Genomic DNA, 18,338 nt, shown 5'->3' on the forward strand with positions numbered 1-18,338 from the left:
TGAGAGAGAGAGAGGGAGAGAGAGAGAGAGAGAGAGAGTGCTTCACTTCTTCCACCCCCTCTTCCTCTTCTGCTCTCTCGATTGTGTGGTGTGCGTGACTTGTGACTTGGTATTTTACCGTTTCTTGTCTCTCGGAACTTGGCAGGGGACAGGTGAAAAAGATGCCCCTCGCTAATGAAGCTTGGCTAGGATTCTGGGAGGGAGCCAAGAAGCTTGCACACTGGTGCTTGGCTGGTCGCCAGACTTGCCCAACAAAGCTGTGTCTGTTGGTTCGGGTTGGCCGTGGAGAGAGAGAGAGAGAGAAGGTCTAGGAACTGGGAATCGTGCAGTCCGTTGGCTGTCTCCATCAAAGATAACTAACACTCCCTGCCATCCAATGCGCTCGCTCTCTGCTCGTGTGAACCCTGGATGGCATCGTGAACTTGTACAAGAACAATAAGATTAAGATTAAGAAAGAAGACCCTGCAGCGATTGTGATTGCTTGCATACCCTCCCGTGCTCCCCTGGGTTATAACACCCCGAGTCTGATTTGCCCGCACAGTCTCTTATGATCTCTGGCGGCTGCGTGTGGTGCGCGTGGCGTGGTCCATGCTTTGTGGGGTTGGCTATTAGTGGTGTTGTAGGGGCTGTCAGTACCTAGTTACCTACCTACTTCCAGTACTGATCCGTCCAGCTGGGGGAGCTGGTTCCCTTGGCCTCCATTGGGACCATCGAGGCGGCGGAGGATTGCCTAGATGGACGGGGGTTTAGAGCGCATCCCCGGCCTTTACACTTGAAGAGGCGGCCTCGACCTTCCTTGACCTGGCCCTCGATCCATTACTTCTCTCCGGTCTGCGCTTGTCAAGGTGCCCTTCTACTTTAATACCCGAGCCAAGCATCCTCTCGGTTCCCCGGACCCCGACACTCTTGCCGTTCCCTTGGCGAACCATCCCATCCATCCACTTGTCGCTTACCACTCTCGCTCCTCTATCCTCCCTCCCGCCAGACAGACACGGATACCAGCTTGATTGCCACGATTCTGCTGTGCGCACCACCGCCCTCCTGCGCATGACCGTCCTGCCCAGCTCTCGCCAGCTATGGCCAAGAAGGCGCGTCAAAGAATAAGCTACGGTTCGTCTCTTCCCTCTCCCGCTGCCCTTGGCTTGCACCCGGGGAAACCCCGCAACAGCGCAGCAGCCTTTCTGCAGGCGTGTGACCAGCCCCGAGTGCGACTTTCTCGGCGGCGGTGCTGTCTGAAAGGAAAAGACAAGGCGTCCCTGCAGTGGTGTCATGTATCCTGTCTACCCATATGCATTGCAGCTTGCTAATGTCGTGCCTGTGTGCGTGCAGTGCTCCCGCTTGTCGGAAACCAATCGGGCGGACACAGGCTCGGTGTCAATGGTCTCGCCATCGACCGCGACAATGCCATTCTGTAAGCTACACTACTCAATTGCCTTGCCGGTCTCGCTCCTGGCTGTCTGGTTTGCGGTAATTGCGGGAGAGCAGACAACTAATAGCCGGCTTGTGCGACAGGTACTCCGGAGGCCGCGACGGCGTCGTATGCGCCTGGGACCTGAACCTCGACCTCAAGAACCCCGAATCCCAGGCCGCTGCTTCCAATGCCACGGCCAACGGCGCGGCGGCCAAATCCAAGTCCACAACCACCTTTCGAGCCCAGACCCAGGCGCACACGCACTGGATCAACGACCTCGCCCTCGCCCAGAACCACACGGCCCTCATCTCCGCCTCGTCGGACCTGACAGTCAAGGTCTGGCGCCCCCACGGCAATGCTCGTGCCGAGCCCGTCACCATCGGGCAGCACGCCGACTATGTCAAGTCGGTCGTCGCCCCGGACCAGCAGTCGGACTGGGTGGCCTCGGGCGGCCTCGACCGCAAGATCTACCTGTGGGACCTCAACGGCAAGGGCGAGAAGCTGCATATCGACGTCAGCGGCGAGGAGATCACGGAGAAGGGATCCGTCTACGCCTTGGCCGCCACGCACAACATGCTGGCCAGCGGCGGGCCCGAGTCGGTCGTGCGCCTCTGGGACCCCCGCACCGGCAAGAACATCACCAAGTTCGTCGGCCACACCGACAACGTCCGCGCCATCCTCGTCAACGAGCCCGGCGACATGATCCTGACGGCCAGCTCCGACCAGACGGTCAAGGTCTGGAGCGTCACCGCCGGCCGGTGCATGCACACCCTGACCATGCACAACGACAGCGTCTGGACCCTCTTCTCCGACCAGCCCGACCTGGGCATCTTCTACAGCGGCGACCGCTCCGGCCTCGTCGTCAAGACGGACGTGCGCGGCACCCTCGACGAGATGGACGACGGCATCTCGCTGGCCGTCGCCCAGGAGCAGGAGAGCGTCAGCAAGGTGGTCGCCTGCGGCGGCCACATCTGGACCACCACCTCGAGCTCGTCGATCAACCGGTGGGAGGACGTCGACACGGGCGCCGACATCGCCCTGCCCGAGGCGCTCAGGCAGCACCGCGCATCCATCTCGACGCAGGTCAGCGCGTCGCGGCCGAGGGAAGCATCGCCTCCGGCGGCGGCGGCGGCGGCGGCTAACGGAGCTCCGGCCAAGAAGGAGATCCCCGCCAAGGCTGTCCTGCGCATCTCCAACACGGCCCGCTTCCCGGCGCCGCTGTTGGCCTCCGAGGCGAGCGTTGTCGCTGGTTCGGGCATCACCCGGAAGGGCTCCGAGGTCTTGCAGGACGCCTCCTCGAGCGAGATCGTGCCGATTCACCATCTCCCCGAGGAGACGATCGAGGGCCAGTTCGGTCTGGTCAAGCACAGGCTGTTGAACGACAGGCGGCGTGTTCTCACCTTGGATACGGCTGGTGAGGTGTTGCTGTGGGATTTGATACAGGTACGGTGTTCCCCCTCCTACGACGTGGCTATTGTGTGTGAATCTGGCTGACCCGTGTCTTCGTAGTGTAAACCAATCCAGAACTTTGGCAAGAAGCATCTCGAGGACGTCGAGCCCGAAGTCAACACTCTGGAGGCCGTTGCGCCCTGGTGCTCTGTCGACACGAGCTCTGGCAGCTTGACGGTTGTGCTTGAGCCCTATAATTGCTTCGACGCCGAGATGTATGCCGACGAGCTTGTTTTGGACGAACCTGTAGAATTTAGAGAGGACCAGAGAAGTATGCCTCCCCCTGGTTTATTTCTTCTTCCTGCGTGCTTTTCCGATCCATCTTGACTGACAATCTGCAGTAAACCTCGGGAAATGGATCTTGCGATATCTCTTCGCGAAGCTGATTGACGAGGAGATCAAGCGGGACGAGGCGCACAGGGCCAAGATCAACGAGGGCGTCGAGGCGCGGATAGCAGCTGCCGCTGCGAACCCCCCTCCGCCGATAACCATACCGCCGCCCAACATGGACGGCTGGGACCAAGGGGATGGGTCGGCGACCACCCCGCGAGCCAACGGTGCATCGTATCCACCGACAACTCCGGGCATGGGCATCGGTGTGGTGACGCCAGGCGCGCCGCCACCCGGCACGCCCGGCACGCCCCTGGAGAGGAGGCAATCCCATCTCAGCCGGCCCTCTACCGACAAGGACGACTACTTCTCGTCAAACGCCATCTCCTCGGCGGAGCAGGCCAAGCCCGCCGTCACCCCGGCCGAGACGGCTGCCTCGACCGACAAGGAGGGCAAGACGTCCATGGAGAACGGCAAGGACAAGGAGAAAGAAAAGGAGAAGGAGAAGGAAAAGGACAACGGCAAGACGGCGAGCACGCCCTTTGGCAAGAAGTTCCGCATGGGCATGGGCATGTCCTTTGGCTCCAAGAAGCTCGGCCGGTCGGCTTCGTCGACGGCGCCCGAGAAGCCGGCCGTCGTGGACGAGAAGACGGAGGAGCGGTCCGAGTCGTCGTCGAACCACGAGAAGGAGGTCGACGACTCCTTCCTGGGCACCATCCAGAAGATCCACAACGAGTACGACAAGCTGGTCCTCGAGGCGCCCGACAAGCCCGTCGAGACGCGCGTGGTGCCCAGCCTCGCCAGCGAGACGCCCGTGCTCAAGCTGCCGCCGGCCACCAAGGTCATCATCCAGGAGGAGACGTCGGGAGGCAGCGCCGAGCTGTACCGCGGCACCGTCGAGACGGTGGGGCTCGACGCCGACGTCATCGAGCACAAGGGCCCCATGTGGCTCGGCGAGGTGCTGCTGACCAACAGCGTGCCGCCCAAGGAGCCCGTCAAGGTCTCGTTCATCCTGCACCCCTGGCAGGACGCGCTGCCGAGCCTGTCGGTCACGGACGGCAACAACCGGCTCAACGCCAACCGCATGCTGCGGGTCAAGAAGATCCTGTCGTACATCGCCGAGAGGATCGAGCCTGCGCCGCCCGCCGGCGGCGGCGGCGATGACCCGGACGCGCTCAAGCCCGAGGAGTATCTGGAGCTGTACTGCAACGAGCAGGTGAGTTTTGTGTTATATATAAAAGTTTCCGGCTTTTCTTCGAAACCCACCGCACCACCGTTGGGGGTTTTTTTTTTTGGTAAAGGAGTGTTGCTAACACATGTCGTTTCTCCCTTAGTTGCTGCCGATCACGATGAGCCTGGCCACGCTCCGGGCGCACGTGTGGAAGGGAGGTAATGATATTGTATTGTATTACAAGGCCAACGGCCGGAAGGAGATCCCCAACCCTCCCCCACCCATCGAGCCTGCGGTCCCCGAGGAGCCCGAGCAGGAGGCCGAGGCCGAGGCTGAGGCAGCGGCAGCGGCGGCATCATCAGCCCCGCCCGCCCAGGCTGCGGCACCCGTGACTGCTTGATTCAGGGGCGGTGTGCGGTGCGGCCCGCCCCCCTGTCCTGAGTCTAATATAAATTTCTCTCTCTCTCTGTGTCCTCCGCCTGTCTATACCGTTGAAGGTCTTCTATCTAGTAGTGTACATAACCAAAAAAGTGTTTGATGGCCCCGGGCTTGTGAGAAGCCTGTGGGTTTAATATACATGGCGGAATGCATCGTACATGGAACAAGAGAGCTCAGCTCCGCGTGGCTAGCTCTCCCGAGATGTGTGTCAGCTCTATGCGACACTACTCTCCCTCATGCTGCCGACATTGGTTGGCTTGCTCGCCCTCGTGATATGGGCGAGATGTTCCGGTTATCCTTTATTGTCTCGTGCATGGCATGCATGGCATGCATGCATCATATCCCACTCCGCCCCTGGAGCGTGTTGACAGCCCACTGGTAGCTGCCGAGGAAGATGGCGCCGCCGGCGCTGATCCACATGACCCGCGGCCCGATGCCCGCGAAGAAGGGCCGCACGCCGTGCTCGCGCAAAATGTCCCTGACGACCGACGCGGCGCTGCGCTTCTCGGCGCTCAGCATGACGCGCGTCTTGAGCACGTCGAGCGGCGTCGTCAGCCCCGCCGCGACGCCGCCCGACACGCTGCCGTACAGGGCGCTCTCGGCGGCGCCCACGTCGCCCCCCCCTCCCTTCTGCCCGTGCGGCCCTTGTTGCTGCCGGCGGCGGCGGCGGCCCCAGGCCTTGAGCCCCTCCCAGAGCGGGAACTGGATCACGGTGAAGGGCACCTCGCGCACGACGGTGATGCCCCACCCGCGGTACAGCTCGCGGAACATGCCGGCGAGCCCCAGGGCGTGGCGGGATTGTAAGATGGAGGTCAGGGCCGCGGCGGAGGAGGGGAACTGGCCCGCCTGCGCGCGCTGCTTTACGACTTCCGTGGGCACGCGGACGGCGCAGGCGGCGACTTCGCCCAGGGAGGCGGCGAGCATGTGCGTGCCCGGGCCGGCGGAGGAGGTGCCGGAGGAGATGTTGGAGGAGCTGGAGGACAGGACGGACTTTGTGGCCTCGTAGGTGCAGAAGAAGAAGGCCGCTCCCGGGGCGGAGCCGACGAGCGCGGAGCCGACGCCGCGGTAGATGCCGCGGAAGCCGCCCGTCGCGAAGAACCCGGCCGACGACTGCAGGCGGGTCTTGAGGGTGTCCAGCGGGAAGAGGGTCATGTCGACGGTCGTGCCGGCGAGACCGCCTGCTAGCAGGGCGGTCGCGAAGGAGGGGTTCGCTGGGACGGTGGAGGAGGACATCGCAGGCGGTTGGAGAGGGAGGACTGACCGAGGTGGGAGGTTGAGCGAGGAGAGAGGTCTGTCGCTGAGATGCGGGAGGTCCAATTGGTAATGAGCGTGGTCGTATTTGTGTCACCTGCGAGGATGCCGAGCTGCCATTGTCGAGCTGTGGACTTGGGCTGGGTTGGGCTGAGGTTGAAGGAGTGTAGAGAGAGAGAGAGCTTTGCAGTCGAGTCGTAGATGCGGTTGTCTCCGAGCTCGGATTGCGGCCGAGGTGAAGTCATTTCTGGGTTCTTTTTTTTTCTTTCTTAGCGCTCTTGTCCAGGGGTCTTGCCGCTAAATTTTGCCCCACCAAATTGGGAGCTTGGTCTGACCTCACACCCTCATTGCGGCGATCATTGACATCTGAAGCTCTCATTTCATTCCCCGCCATTTCATTTCATTTTGCCTTTATGCTGTGAAGGGCCGACTGCCTTTCAGGACTGTACATCTTTGGTGGAGATGTACCGCATAGCATGAGCACTCTACCGCAGGTGCTTCATACGGCCGCCCGGCCCATTGGACGCCATGAGTTTCTCGACGCGCTGCGGGCGACCTGCCCACCGCGGATGCCTCATGCCCGCGGGTCGATGCATAGGCCGGTCGGTGAGTACATAGACAACGTCTCTTTGAAAAGAAAAAAAAAAAACACTGTCTGAGTGCTGACACGACCAACAGCCCTGGCCATCAGCGGCGGAGTGGACTCAATGGCCCTCGCCTTTCTCTGCGCCCGCGCCCGCCGAGATGACCCCTGGCTCAAGATAGCGGACCACCCCGTGCACAGCTTCCACGCTCTCGTCATAGACCACAGGCTACGAGAGGGCAGCTCCCAGGAGGCGCGCGCCGTGGCCAGGGCGCTCGAGCGGGTAGGCGCCCGGCCCCAGGTCATCCCGCTGAACTGGGCCAGCGAGCTGGGCCGGGACGCCGACCCCACGGCCCTGCCCAACCTGGAGAGCGTGGCCCGCCGCATGCGCTACCAGGCGCTCGGCAAGAGGGCGGCCCTCAACAGGTACGCCTCGATGCTGTTCGCGCACCACGAGGACGACCAGTACGAGACGGTCATGATGCGCCTGCTGGCCGGGCACGGCAGCAGGGGGCTTCGGGGCATCCGTGCGGCGAACGACATCCCCGAGTGCCAGGGGATCCACGGCGCGGACAGGAGCGGCTTCATCGACGACCAGAGGCTGAAACATCCCTACTTCAATCTCCTCCCCTCGCGAGCCGAGAGGAGACACATGCGCCGCGCGCTGCGAAACGACATTGACCCGTCCGAGTTTATGAGGGACCTGGCGGCTGGTCTATACTCCGACACGATCGATCCTTTCTCCCTCGACGACGGCCTGTTTGACGTCCGAGGCAAGTCTAGGAAGGCGCCGCCCCTGGTGCCGCTTGATATCGAAGACCTTGGCGTCATGATTTATCGACCGCTGCTCGAGTTCGCGAAGGACCGCTTAGTCGCGACGTGCGAACAGAACAACGTCCCGTGGTTCGAGGACCATACGAACCAAGACCCGACACTGACGACGCGGAATGCCCTGCGGTATATCGCTCGGCACCACAAGCTGCCTGCCGCTCTGCAGAAGCCGGCCATCTTGCAGCTGGCGAGACGATGCGACCAGCGAGCCAGGATGGAGGAGGCAGAAGCGCAGAGACTTCTGGATCAGACAGTCGTGCGCGACTTCCAGACAAACGTAGGGACCGTCGTTATCAGACTTCCTACCCTACGACCGCGCGCGCGACGGAAGCATTCTATCTACTCTGAGGCCTCGTATGCCAAAAGCACGGAGCACTACCGGACTATTGCTGCCATCTTGGTGCAAAGATTATTAGGTATCGTCACACCCGAAACGCAGGTCACACCTGCTACTGGTTTGCAGAATGTTGTGTCGAGGTTGTTTCCCTCTCTGAGCGAGCGTGGAGGAACCCCTGCGGACCAAGAGGTCCCCAAGGCGTTCACTATCTGCGGCGTGCAGTTCACACCCGTTCACAACAGGGCAGACGGGGGTGCTCTGTACTGGTATCTCTCCCGCGAGCCGCACGTATCGCCAGCGCACTCACCGCTGCCGACATGCGTCATCCCGGCCCTGAAATTCAGGATGCGGTGGCGCCGCCGACCCGAGGAGTGGATCTGGCCGCGCTGGAGCCACTGGCACCTCTACGACGGCCGCTTCTGGATCCGCCTGTCGCACCGGTTCCCCTTCGAGGTGCGCGTGGCGCCCTTCGACAAGTCCCACGCCAAGGGGTTCCGGGAGTCGCTGCTCGACGCCACGGCGCGGGACGCCCTCGCGGCGCAGCTCAAGAAGTACGCCCCCGGCAAGGTGCGCTACACGCTGCCCGCGCTCTACACGGTCGACGACATCGACTGGGCGCTGTCGGGCAAGCAGTACTGGCTCAAGCACAGCGAGCGGCCGCTGGAGCCCCTCCCGCCGCCGGGCGACGATGAGGAGCCTGACAGCCACGATAAGGACGCCGGCGGCAGGTCGCTCGCGGCGGAGACGCCGGAGCAGGAGGAGGAGAGGAAGAGGCAGTGGCGCTGGGAGTTTGACCGGCGCGGCGCGGCGCGGCAGTACCGCCTGCTGGCGCTGCCGACGCTCGGGGTCAGGCTGCCGGGCACGGAGCACTGGATCCAGTGGGAGGTGCGGTACCGGCGCGTCGACGGCCGGCTCTTGGCCGGCGGCAGCGGCCGGGGCAGGCCTCGGGTCTTTAGCAGGGCGGGGCGGCGGCGACATGGGCTGCCGCCGAGGAAGGAGGACAGAGATGAGGCTGTCGGGATGCATAATATGCAGGGTCCTGTGCCTCACCGGCGGAGGAGATGGGAGGGTTGATGATGATGATGATGGAGCGATTGTATTTGTAAATTACTTGTACCCAGAGATATCCACTACAGTTTTGATCTACAGTACTTTTCTGTGCATGCTTCCACAACGCGGGGGCGAATGAACCATGATAGAACCATGATAACTGAACATTTCAGTCTCATATGGGGAGTGTTATGGTGTCTTAAATCAAGTATCTGGCTCAGGTGTCGTGATCAATGAGAAGGTTAAACTTGAGCTCGGACCCACCAACAACCACATCTCCGACGTGAACCTCGTGTTGACATCGGCCACTTAGTTGAGCCAGTCCAATGTGGGACGGGCTTGATCATTACACTTACTTTCAGACTCCCTAGGCATACCTTCATGAATGCGCTCGGGTTCCTAAACCGGCCCATCGCCGGCTCGATCTGGGCGACGCGGGCGCTGCTCATCGCCAGCCTGCTCGTCTTCATCCCGTTCATCGTCCAGGCGCAGACGAGGGAGATGCTCTCCGACTTTGCGACCTCCGTCACCGCAGCGCTGTTCCTCAGAACGGGCGCCGATGCATCTCCTGCCGCTCCGGGTAGTACCGATGGGGCCGCCGCCCTGCGGCGGTGGTACCCGCCGCGCCAGACCCGGCTCAACAACCTGACCAACGTGGTCGGCGACTCGGGCGTGTACGGCTTCATCTTCGACTCGTCGGCCACGCCCGACGACCAGTACGGCAGGTACAACTGGTGCAACATGCCGCACGTCCGGCGGCGGGAGTACGTCGTGCCGGGCGAGGAGTACGAGCTGCGGTACGTCGAGCTTGTAAGTCTTATGCGCCCTCCCTGCCGTGTCATCAACCTCAAAAGTGAGCTACCTGCCTGACCCTGACACCGTTTCCAAGATCCACCGCCACCACAAGCGCACGCCCTACGCCTCAAACGCCTTCCCCGTAGAACCCTACCCCTGGGACTGCGACGACCAAGGCCTATTCTACTACGCCCGGCCGCAGTCGCCCACGGCCCACGGCGGCGACGCCGATGCGGCGGGTACGTACTGGCGCGGGTACGCCTCGCCCGCCAACCCCTTCGCGCCGAGGGGGTGGCGGGGCACGTGCCGGTTCCCGCAGATCACGGCCGAGGGGCTGGACGACGCCTGGGTCCACGGGGACGACCTGTACGGCGTGTACGGCGACCTGCTCGGCTTCCTGCCGTCCCGCGAGGAGGAAAACGCGTGGAGAGACAGCGTGGCGTACCGGGTGACCAACAACGTCATCACCAGCCACGTCGCCGGCGTGGTCGTGCACGGCATGTGGCGGACCACCGGCGACGTGCCGCTCGCCGTGCAGGCCGGGCAGGTGGACAGCCTCGAGCCGCGGTACGCCTGCGGTGCTGCGGACAAGGCGATGAAGAAGATCAGGAAGGGCAGGGCGTGGAGGGCGCACCTCCGCGCCGCGAGGCCGTTGTTTAAAAGGCTGGACGCGGTCTCTGGCGTGGAGGGGCGCGACGAGGGGTTCCACGAGTCGCTGGATCATTACTATGATAATCTGTCTGCCCGGCAGTGCCATGGGAAGCCGTTGCCTTGTTCTTCTCCGGGTGGTGGTGGCGGGGGCGGGAAGGAGCAGGGGGTGTGCGTGACGCAGGAGATGGCGGATGAGGCGTACAGGTTCGGGCAGTGGGAGTACAGCAGGCTGTATCGCGACGACGAGAAGTCGCTGGCGGCGAGCGTGGGAGCCTGGGGTGTCTGGGTGGCCGAGCTGGCTGCGCATCTGAGGGATGCTATGCGTGAGGACGGTGGCGCCGATGCTGGGAAGAAGAGGACGCTGTGGTATCACAATATCGCGCACGACGGGAGCGTGAGCAGGCTTCTGTCCATCCTGCAGGTGGACGAGATGGTCTGGCCTGGCATGGGTGCCGAGGTCGTCTTTGAGCTGTGGAGGAAGATGAATACTAGTGGAGCCCAGCCTGGCGAGGGCAAGGCCAGTGCAAGCGGTTTCTACATCAGGGTGCTGTTTGGCGGCCAGGTACTCCAGTCCTCGAGCCCTGTACTGGGCACCATGGACATGCTGCCCATCGAGACATTGCTAGAATATGTTGACGGGCTGGTAGGCGTAGATGCGAGCTTGATCTTGGGCAAGTGCAATGGCTCGATTCCTCTGTAACGCCTTGATATACAACAGGAGGATAGATATATGACGCAGTGCAATGCTAACTGGTACAAAGGCAAGAAAACAACCATGAGTGCCATAGATATGTCTTCCGAAGAAGTATCCTCGTTCGCGAGTTACAGGCCTGAACTCTCTCGTGCCGACTTTCTCAACATCATCTCAAAGTCGTCCCATCGCCCTTTGCGCATGGGGTCCAGTTTCTGCAACCTCTGCAGCCACTCCCAGTACTCGTCCAATTCGTCTGGCTGGGGCATCAGCCCCGTCAGGTTCCAGAGATCTACGCTGTACTCAAGAAGCGCATCGTAGAGCCATTTGATATCGTCATAATCTTCGAGGAGATCTTTGATAAAGTCGATCTCACGACACACGTATTCTTCCCTCTCACTTTCCGAGAGATTCGGTGTGATTGTGGGCCGTCCGGTGTAGTCTGTTATCTCCCGCATGAGAAAGCCGTGGTAGAACCAGAGCGATTGATCCTCTGGCCCAACGTTCAAAGCTTCTCTCACTAGGTTGAGCTCTGCAACGCATTGTCAGCAACATGCACATATGGAGAACCAACTTCGATATCATCAGTGAATATTGGCATACCGGTTTCAAGGAAGTCCTTGCGAGCTGCAGCATCCGCTCCCCGCTCATCCAGGAGTCGGGGAATGAGCTTGCTCCGATTATGCCAGGCAGAGAAATTGGACAGGTCAACTCCAATCATCTTGTAGGTATACTCAAACTCGGGCTCCACCATGCTCTTGCCATCGAGCTCCGCGCTCTCGAGCTTGGCGACGACCTTGCGCCGATAGCCCCAGGCATGAAAGTTGCGCTTGTCCTTGGTCAGCATCTTGGAGGCGAGTCCCAGCTCTTCCTCCCAGACCCGCCTAGCCATTTGCACATCCAGGCGCTCTATCGTCTCCTGCAGGAGCCAGAGGCGGTACTTCCATATCCAATAGCACTTGGGCGATTCGAGCAGCAGGGGTATCGTAAAGCCGAGTTCTGACCTCAGCACGTCTGCATCGTTCTGCTGATCCACCGCTCTCCTGCTCTCGTCATCTGCTGCAGAACTGGTGTCTACATCAGCTGTAGTACCAGTCCGCCCAGTTGTCTGGGGGTTCGGGCCGGGCGGGGTCGCGGTCGATGAAGAGGAAGATAAGGCGGCGGAAGAGGGTGTGGTAGTGGCGGTCGGAGAAGAAGTCGGCGACGCCCTCGAGGGCGAGGACCCAGCCGATGGTTTTGATAATAATCCAGAGATTAGCGAACGCCTGCGGACGTTCCATATCGTGTAATACTCGGGGTTGAGGCGCAGGAGCTTCGAGGTCAGCTGAAAGAGCTCGGGTCCCAGATTTCCCTGCGCGACCTGGTGGACCGTTTGCGCTGTTTGTTAGCGGACGGCAAGATGCATGATGCGCGCATGTATCGAGAACCGACATACGTTTGTGCGCACTTGGTCCTCGAGGTCGCGGTACTTTTTGATCCTCTCCAAGTCTTCTAATCGTTGTTCCTCAGTGCGCTTTCGAATAGCCCGGGCGACGCCGTGCTGTGCAGACACGAGACAGTTAGCCACGTTCGCCCTTGCGATTCATGATTGCCACAGATGAGAATGGAATCCAGAGTTTTACATACACTCGCCATATCGATATCACAACAGAGGGGGATGTGAGTGCCAAGAAGGTCAAGGTCCGAAGGAAGAGATCAACCCCCCGCGACATGCAACTATGGTCAAACTGGGGAACAGCTCCGGTCGGGACATGCACAACCTGGAAGTCTTATCTAATCGTTGCTCTGGGAGCTCCCCCCCCGCTAGAATGAAACGCTAATGCGCACGGGGCTTAGTGGAGATGGCTTGACATTCGGAGCTGGGAGCTCCTCCACTACTTCCCCGAAATAGCTGAGCCTCATCTTGACTTCTCTCCTACCATCACGCTGAAGCATATTGCACAAAAAGAAAAGAACACGGTAACAGTCTTGATCTCATCGAGCCAATGACTTGAAGAGATATTCAAGAAAATTCCTCAAGTCATCGCTTTTCTCTGAAGGGATTGCTAAGAGTCCTACCAGACCCCAAGGCTCCCTGCTGCACTCATCCCTTCCATGTCTTTTCTCTATCCAGATAGATGATGCTGGAAGCAAAAGTCGCATCAATGGCCTAGTGGTCGTTTAGGGAGTGATAATTCTATTCGTACATGTCGTGAATAATCCATTCTTCGTCCTTTTACCAAGGTAGGGTAGTACTACCTGACCTTGAATAGCTAGGTACCTAGCCCTCAGAGTCACAGGGCCATGGTCATCTGGGCATCTACCCTTCGCCCTTGCCTCCTTCTCCTGCTCAAGTTCAAGAGCTATTGTGTTTGCTATTGCAATTCAGGCAGACCTTCCATCCTTTCTTTCCCTCTCTTCCATGTTCCAGATCGGCCTATTGACACCTTATTCTCACTTTTGTCTCGCCGTCCATCTCTGACTCTCCCTCTCCTATTGCTCACCCGCCGGTATCTCTTATTGTCAGTCCAGCATCTCCATTCAGGTACAACTATTGTCGACAGCCAGATGAAGGGATCGCTGCCGCAACTTCTCGTCGGAAATTCTATATAAGGAGGACTTGTCCCCGCCCCTTATCCCCTCCGACTCTTCTCTTCCCCATCAGTCAAGACATTCCTTCACCTTCTGACCGGTTGAGCCAAGTCGCCAACATCCAAGACAACCACAACGATTAGACACTCGGGTTGTTCATGGAGCTCAACTGCACTCATTCTTGCCTTTAAGATCTTTCGCTTACGCCTTTCTCTATCACCCAAGACAAACTTCCTCACGATAGCTCAACATCCAACACCAACCAACATGCCCGTCACACCCCCGCCGAGCCCTCGGCGCAAGGCCCTCAGCGAGGGCGACAAATCGCCGCCTTACCCGGACTCTGGCTATGGCTCTAGCATCGTCACTCCCCTAACAAGTATCTCGTCTCTTTGTGGCTCTCATGAGTCTTATCATATCGGCCTGTTCGATGGAAACGACTCTGCCGACTTTGAAGTCGCGCTCTCCGATGACGAGTCTCGCACCCCGGAGACTCACACAGACACCTTGTTCTCGAGGAGGTCTCGCACTCTTCCGCGCCTCTCCCAGGCCTTCCGCGAGGCCCTCAACATCGGCGCCTCCCCCGAGGCACTCAAGCCAACTCGGCGAGGCTCGGATGTTGGACCTGTCCGCGCTTCTGGAGTCCTGTTTCGCGCTCCCGACCGTTTCCTCCCCTCCAGGGATGCTACTACGTCCCTGAACGAGAAGTTTCGACTCACCCGCCGCCCCGAAGACCTCACTGAGGCTGAGCGTCTCCTTCGCCACAGCCGTGCTTCTCCCGATGCGTTCTGCTACCCTGATCGTCGAGTGGCCCCGGAAGCCGCCACCCAGCGATCCATTTCCCGCTCGGACACTTTGGCGATGTTACCTAGGACCCGAGCTAGAACCGTCCTAGGTCCTGTCCAGATGAACTACCAGACCTACGCCAACCGCGCCCCCAGCGCCGGCTCCGTTTGGACCGTCGGAGGCGTTGCTCCCCACGGTGCGGTCATCCATGATGGCCATGGAAATCTCGTCCAGAGTGGCACGAACGCTACCATGTATGTGTCGGATTTCTCCAAGACCAAAGCCGACCTGGACCTGGATCAGAGCAAGCACGAGGGTCGTCTGGCAGCAGCTCTTGGCATCGACCTCGCGTCCAAGACTCTTGGATCCAACGTTGCCGACAACAACACCGGCATCTCCAAGAATGCGTCCCAGCACGACTATGCTTCGCCCAAGTCGGTCTGGGACGGTACCGTCTGGGTCAAGGATTGCAATGCTCATCGTATGTTCAATCTCGACGCGACAAGATATTTACCTACCTAAGCTGACCCGATACAGATCCTGCAAAAGCTGAAAAGCCCAGAAACTTGGCTGTGGCTCCTTTCCGGTAAGTCTCGTCAGTCTCGTTCTCCGCTCGCGGAGCAGTCTTGCTAATTCGACACAGTGTGCTTGATGCACCGCATCTTCGCGACGATTTCTACTGCTCGATTCTCGCATACTCGCCCACATCCCACACTCTGGCCGTGGGATTGAACAACGCTCTTTACAGCTGGTCCGAGACCGATGGAGTCAAGGTTTTGAACAAGGGTTCGGACGATGATCGAGTCTGGCTCACTGCCATTGCATTCTCCTCGACGGAGGGAGCCAAGAGCATCCTTGCATTTGGCCGCACCAACCGAATCTTGGAGTTCATGTCTCTCCACGAGTGCGGCCTTCCTCGGCTGACCGTCAAAGAGAACGAGCCGGTCTCCGCTCTGAGCTGGAAGCCTAGGCGCACACCCCGGTTCTCCAAGAACCCACGCAACTCTAGGTCCACCCAAGTTGACACTGAGACCTTGCTGGTTGGAGATGAGTCCGGAAACATTTCCTACTATGCGATCGAGTGGCCTGAAAAGTGGGAGGTGGCCAGAGACAACTGGAAGGGCGAGGTCACCCTCATGGCTCGCATCACAATCCATCAACAGCAGATCTGCGGACTGTCCTGGTCGACCAACGGCGAATACTTCGCGTCTGGTGGAAACGATAACCTCTGCTGCTTGTTCGATGCGAAGAGGGTTCTGAAGAACTACCACGGCTCCGACAAGGGTCTTGCCTACGAGCCTGCCAACGAAGTCGAGGGCCTTGATCTCACCGTGAGCCGGCGAAGCGAGCTCATTGGGGTCACTTCCGAGGGCGCAGAGATCCGTCGCACGCCTGACGCTCGATACCTCGTCAATTTCCTCGGTCAGGAGGCTGCCAAGCACCGCTGGTTCCACGGCGCCGCTGTCAAGGCCATCGCTTTCTGCCCCTGGCAAGAGGACCTCGTTGCTACCGGTGGTGGCTCGAACGACAAATGCATTCACTTCTTCCACGCCATGTCTGGCTCGGCTCTGGCTACAATCTCTGTCTCGGCGCAGGTCACCAGCCTCATCTGGAGCACTACCAAGCGCGAGATTGCCGCCACCTTCGGCTATGCCATTCCGGAGCACCCCGTTCGCGTTGCCGTCTTCTCCTGGCCGGATTGCAAACAGGTCGCAGCCATCAAATGGGACGGTAAGCACCGGGCCCTGTATGCTGTCCCCTACCCCAGGATCCCGCTTCGCACCCAGGACGAGATGGATGCCGATTTGGCGGACCGACGCGGCCAGCGCGATCGCTCGTCGTCTGGACTCCAGCAGGACGCCAGCGGCTGTGTCGTGATCGCCGCGAGCGATGAGAGCATCAAGTTCCACGAGATCTGGCCGGCGGCCCCGAAGCTGACTGTCGGCGGCATAGGCATGCTTGGCGGCAGCGAGATTCTCGAGGGCCTGTCCGGCATCGACCGCGAGGGCGACATCATTCGATAAAGTGTTGATTCACTTTGTCTCTCTTTTTGCCTTCCTTCTGCAAAAAAAGGCTCTGCGAGCCATTTGAAGTTTGGGTTGGGCATCTTCTGATCATCATTTGGGACCGGGTTCTTTCTTTCTTTCTTTTCTTTATTACGAGTTTTGACGACACTTTTCTCTCTCCTCTTTTGCGCAGACAAAATCCGGGTTCGTCTTGCGATGATTGGGTTGTTGCCTGGGTAGTACGGTAAGTTTTGCGCTTTTGCGACGATCCAGGCTAAAGGAATCTGATATCTGGGTTCTGGGAGAGAGCAAGGGGAGGAGAAAAAGACGCAGCGATGAGGATTCATGATTAACACTTTTCCTATTTCTTTACTTTCATGCCTGGTTGCAATGGAATCGATGGGATCGCTCCGTCACACCAGAAAACTAAATGGTAGATGCGACGATAGACTCAAGTTGATATTGGCGTTCTCGGTCCTTCACTGACATCCTCTTCACTCACGTTGTGAGAATTGTCCCGTGACTTGTGATCGTAGAGAGGTATCGTGAAGTGTTCGAGATTGTGTACTGGATCTATTGATATTGCACGACTTTGCCTTCGTAGGTTTGAGGCGACGCGAGACAGGGTAAAAACACGAAAAGAGAACTAGCTACCGATATTCGAAAGTTGCCACAACGCCAGCCCAATGCAAGAACGCCTGCTGTTGCCCGTATAATTATCCGCTTCCTCTTTTTGGTATATGTGCCCTGTTTCTGCACATAGGCTTGTCAACGCCCCCAAGAGAGAGAGGCCCTTCCACGTCTGAACTCTCGTGACACACGGGAGTTCTACTTCAGAACCGCAATCAGCAGCACGAGGATGATGATGAGCGCGATGATGGCGACCATCTGCTTGCTCTCGCCCGCCGTCCGGGCGATCTTGCCAACCTGCCGGCGCGCGCGGTCGAGCCGGCCCTGGTGCCGGTCGACGAGGCGCTCCCCTTCCTCGAGCATGGCGACCTGGTCCTCGAGCTCGTCGCCGATCTGCATGCTCAGCTCGCGCTGGCGGCTGATGGACTCGCCCAGCGCGTCGAGCTGCTCGTCCTGCTGCGCGAGGATGCGGCTGTGGTAGGCGTGGATCTGGGCGTTGTCCTGCATGCCCTCGGCCTCGTCGCGGTAGCCCTCGCCCTCGCGCGCCGCGACGGCGGCCGGGTCGTCGCGGTAGCGGGAGAAGAGGGCGTCGGCGGAGGGGTCTTCGGCATCGTGGTTGTCTTGGAACCGGACGGATTTGGAGCCGGGGGCGACGGAGCCCGTGGAGGATGACGTGCGGAGGGAGCCCTTGGCTGGGGCCTGCGCGGCTGCTGAGGAGGAGGAGGAGGAGTGGTGGGCGGGGACGGTGGTGGCGTGGGCGAAGTCCTCGGCGAGGGACGGGTCGTTGGGGTGTGTCGTCGTCGCCGACGTGGACGGGTTGGAGAAGCCGTGGAACTGCGAGGTGAGGTCGTCGTACTGCTTCTGCAGGGAGGGCAGGGCGTCGGCGATGTTGAGGGCTTTCCTGTTTTGGTTGGGGAGTCTGTTAGTATTGTCATACATCTGCATAGAGTTGGGTGAGCGAGAGCATTGGGCTTACCTCTCCTCGCCGGCCTCCTCGAGCCGCTGCCTCTCCTTCTCCAGGGCCTCGAGGCCGTCGCGGAACTGGTCTAATGAGCGCGAGATGTGGCCATCCTGGGAGTCGCTCTCGAGGTCCAGCGCCTTTGCCCGCTGCCGCTCGAGGAGCGACAGCTTGACGTGGTCGGCGAGCAGGTAGAGGGCGTTTGCGCTCGACATCTTCTCTTGGATAGATGGGAGTCTGAGCAAGCCCGCCCGTGTCTGACCTGTGCGGAGGTGGGTTGAAGGCCGATTGCTATGCTGCGGCAGGTGTAGGATCCTTGTACGGTGGACAACGCAGCCTCCAGAATAGCCGACGGGAGATCGTAAAGTGTAGATGGAAATGTATGAGCGAATGAGGACT

The 18,338-nt window shown here is 59.9% G+C and overlaps 6 protein-coding genes across 6 annotated transcripts; 3 read left to right on the top strand and 3 right to left on the bottom strand.

The window, feature by feature from the left end:
- Window positions 1-1,076: 1,076 nt before the first annotated feature.
- Window positions 1,077-4,761, top strand: E0L32_010486 (uncharacterized protein; the record flags this gene model as incomplete). The annotated part of the gene is made up of 6 exons (XM_031133110.1): window positions 1,077-1,110; window positions 1,330-1,411; window positions 1,513-2,854; window positions 2,921-3,131; window positions 3,202-4,406; window positions 4,525-4,761. 6 exons carry the CDS (start codon window positions 1,077-1,079, stop codon window positions 4,759-4,761), a joined length of 3,111 nt encoding a protein of 1,036 aa, XP_030989510.1.
- A 374-nt stretch (window positions 4,762-5,135) lies between these two features.
- Window positions 5,136-6,032, bottom strand: E0L32_010487 (uncharacterized protein; the record flags this gene model as incomplete). Its single annotated transcript, XM_031133111.1, has 1 exon — window positions 5,136-6,032. The coding sequence occupies one exon, from the start codon at window positions 6,030-6,032 to the stop codon at window positions 5,136-5,138; it is 897 nt and encodes a 298-aa protein (XP_030989511.1).
- Window positions 6,033-6,526: 494 nt separating this feature from the next.
- On the top strand, window positions 6,527-10,997 carry E0L32_010488 (uncharacterized protein; the record flags this gene model as incomplete). The annotated part of the gene is made up of 4 exons (XM_031133112.1): window positions 6,527-6,656; window positions 6,729-8,691; window positions 9,223-9,661; window positions 9,741-10,997. The coding sequence occupies 4 exons, from the start codon at window positions 6,527-6,529 to the stop codon at window positions 10,995-10,997; spliced, it is 3,789 nt and encodes a 1,262-aa protein (XP_030989512.1).
- A 122-nt stretch (window positions 10,998-11,119) lies between these two features.
- E0L32_010489 (uncharacterized protein) lies at window positions 11,120-12,268 on the bottom strand (the record flags this gene model as incomplete). Its single annotated transcript, XM_031133113.1, has 3 exons — window positions 11,120-11,520; window positions 11,592-12,031; window positions 12,081-12,268. 3 exons carry the CDS (start codon window positions 12,266-12,268, stop codon window positions 11,120-11,122), a joined length of 1,029 nt encoding a protein of 342 aa, XP_030989513.1.
- A 1,558-nt stretch (window positions 12,269-13,826) lies between these two features.
- On the top strand, window positions 13,827-16,369 carry E0L32_010490 (uncharacterized protein; the record flags this gene model as incomplete). The annotated part of the gene is made up of 3 exons (XM_031133114.1): window positions 13,827-14,826; window positions 14,883-14,931; window positions 14,989-16,369. 3 exons carry the CDS (start codon window positions 13,827-13,829, stop codon window positions 16,367-16,369), a joined length of 2,430 nt encoding a protein of 809 aa, XP_030989514.1.
- Window positions 16,370-17,179: 810 nt separating this feature from the next.
- Window positions 17,180-18,154, bottom strand: E0L32_010491 (uncharacterized protein; the record flags this gene model as incomplete). Its single annotated transcript, XM_031133115.1, has 2 exons — window positions 17,180-17,900; window positions 17,958-18,154. 2 exons carry the CDS (start codon window positions 18,152-18,154, stop codon window positions 17,180-17,182), a joined length of 918 nt encoding a protein of 305 aa, XP_030989515.1.
- Between the last annotated feature and the right edge of the window lie 184 nt (window positions 18,155-18,338).

This window comes from Thyridium curvatum (assembly GCF_004353045.1).
Source record: "Thyridium curvatum strain D216 chromosome Unknown NODE_85_length_178865_cov_78.098177, whole genome shotgun sequence".
Taxonomy (NCBI): Eukaryota; Fungi; Ascomycota; class Sordariomycetes; order Thyridiales; family Thyridiaceae; genus Thyridium; species Thyridium curvatum.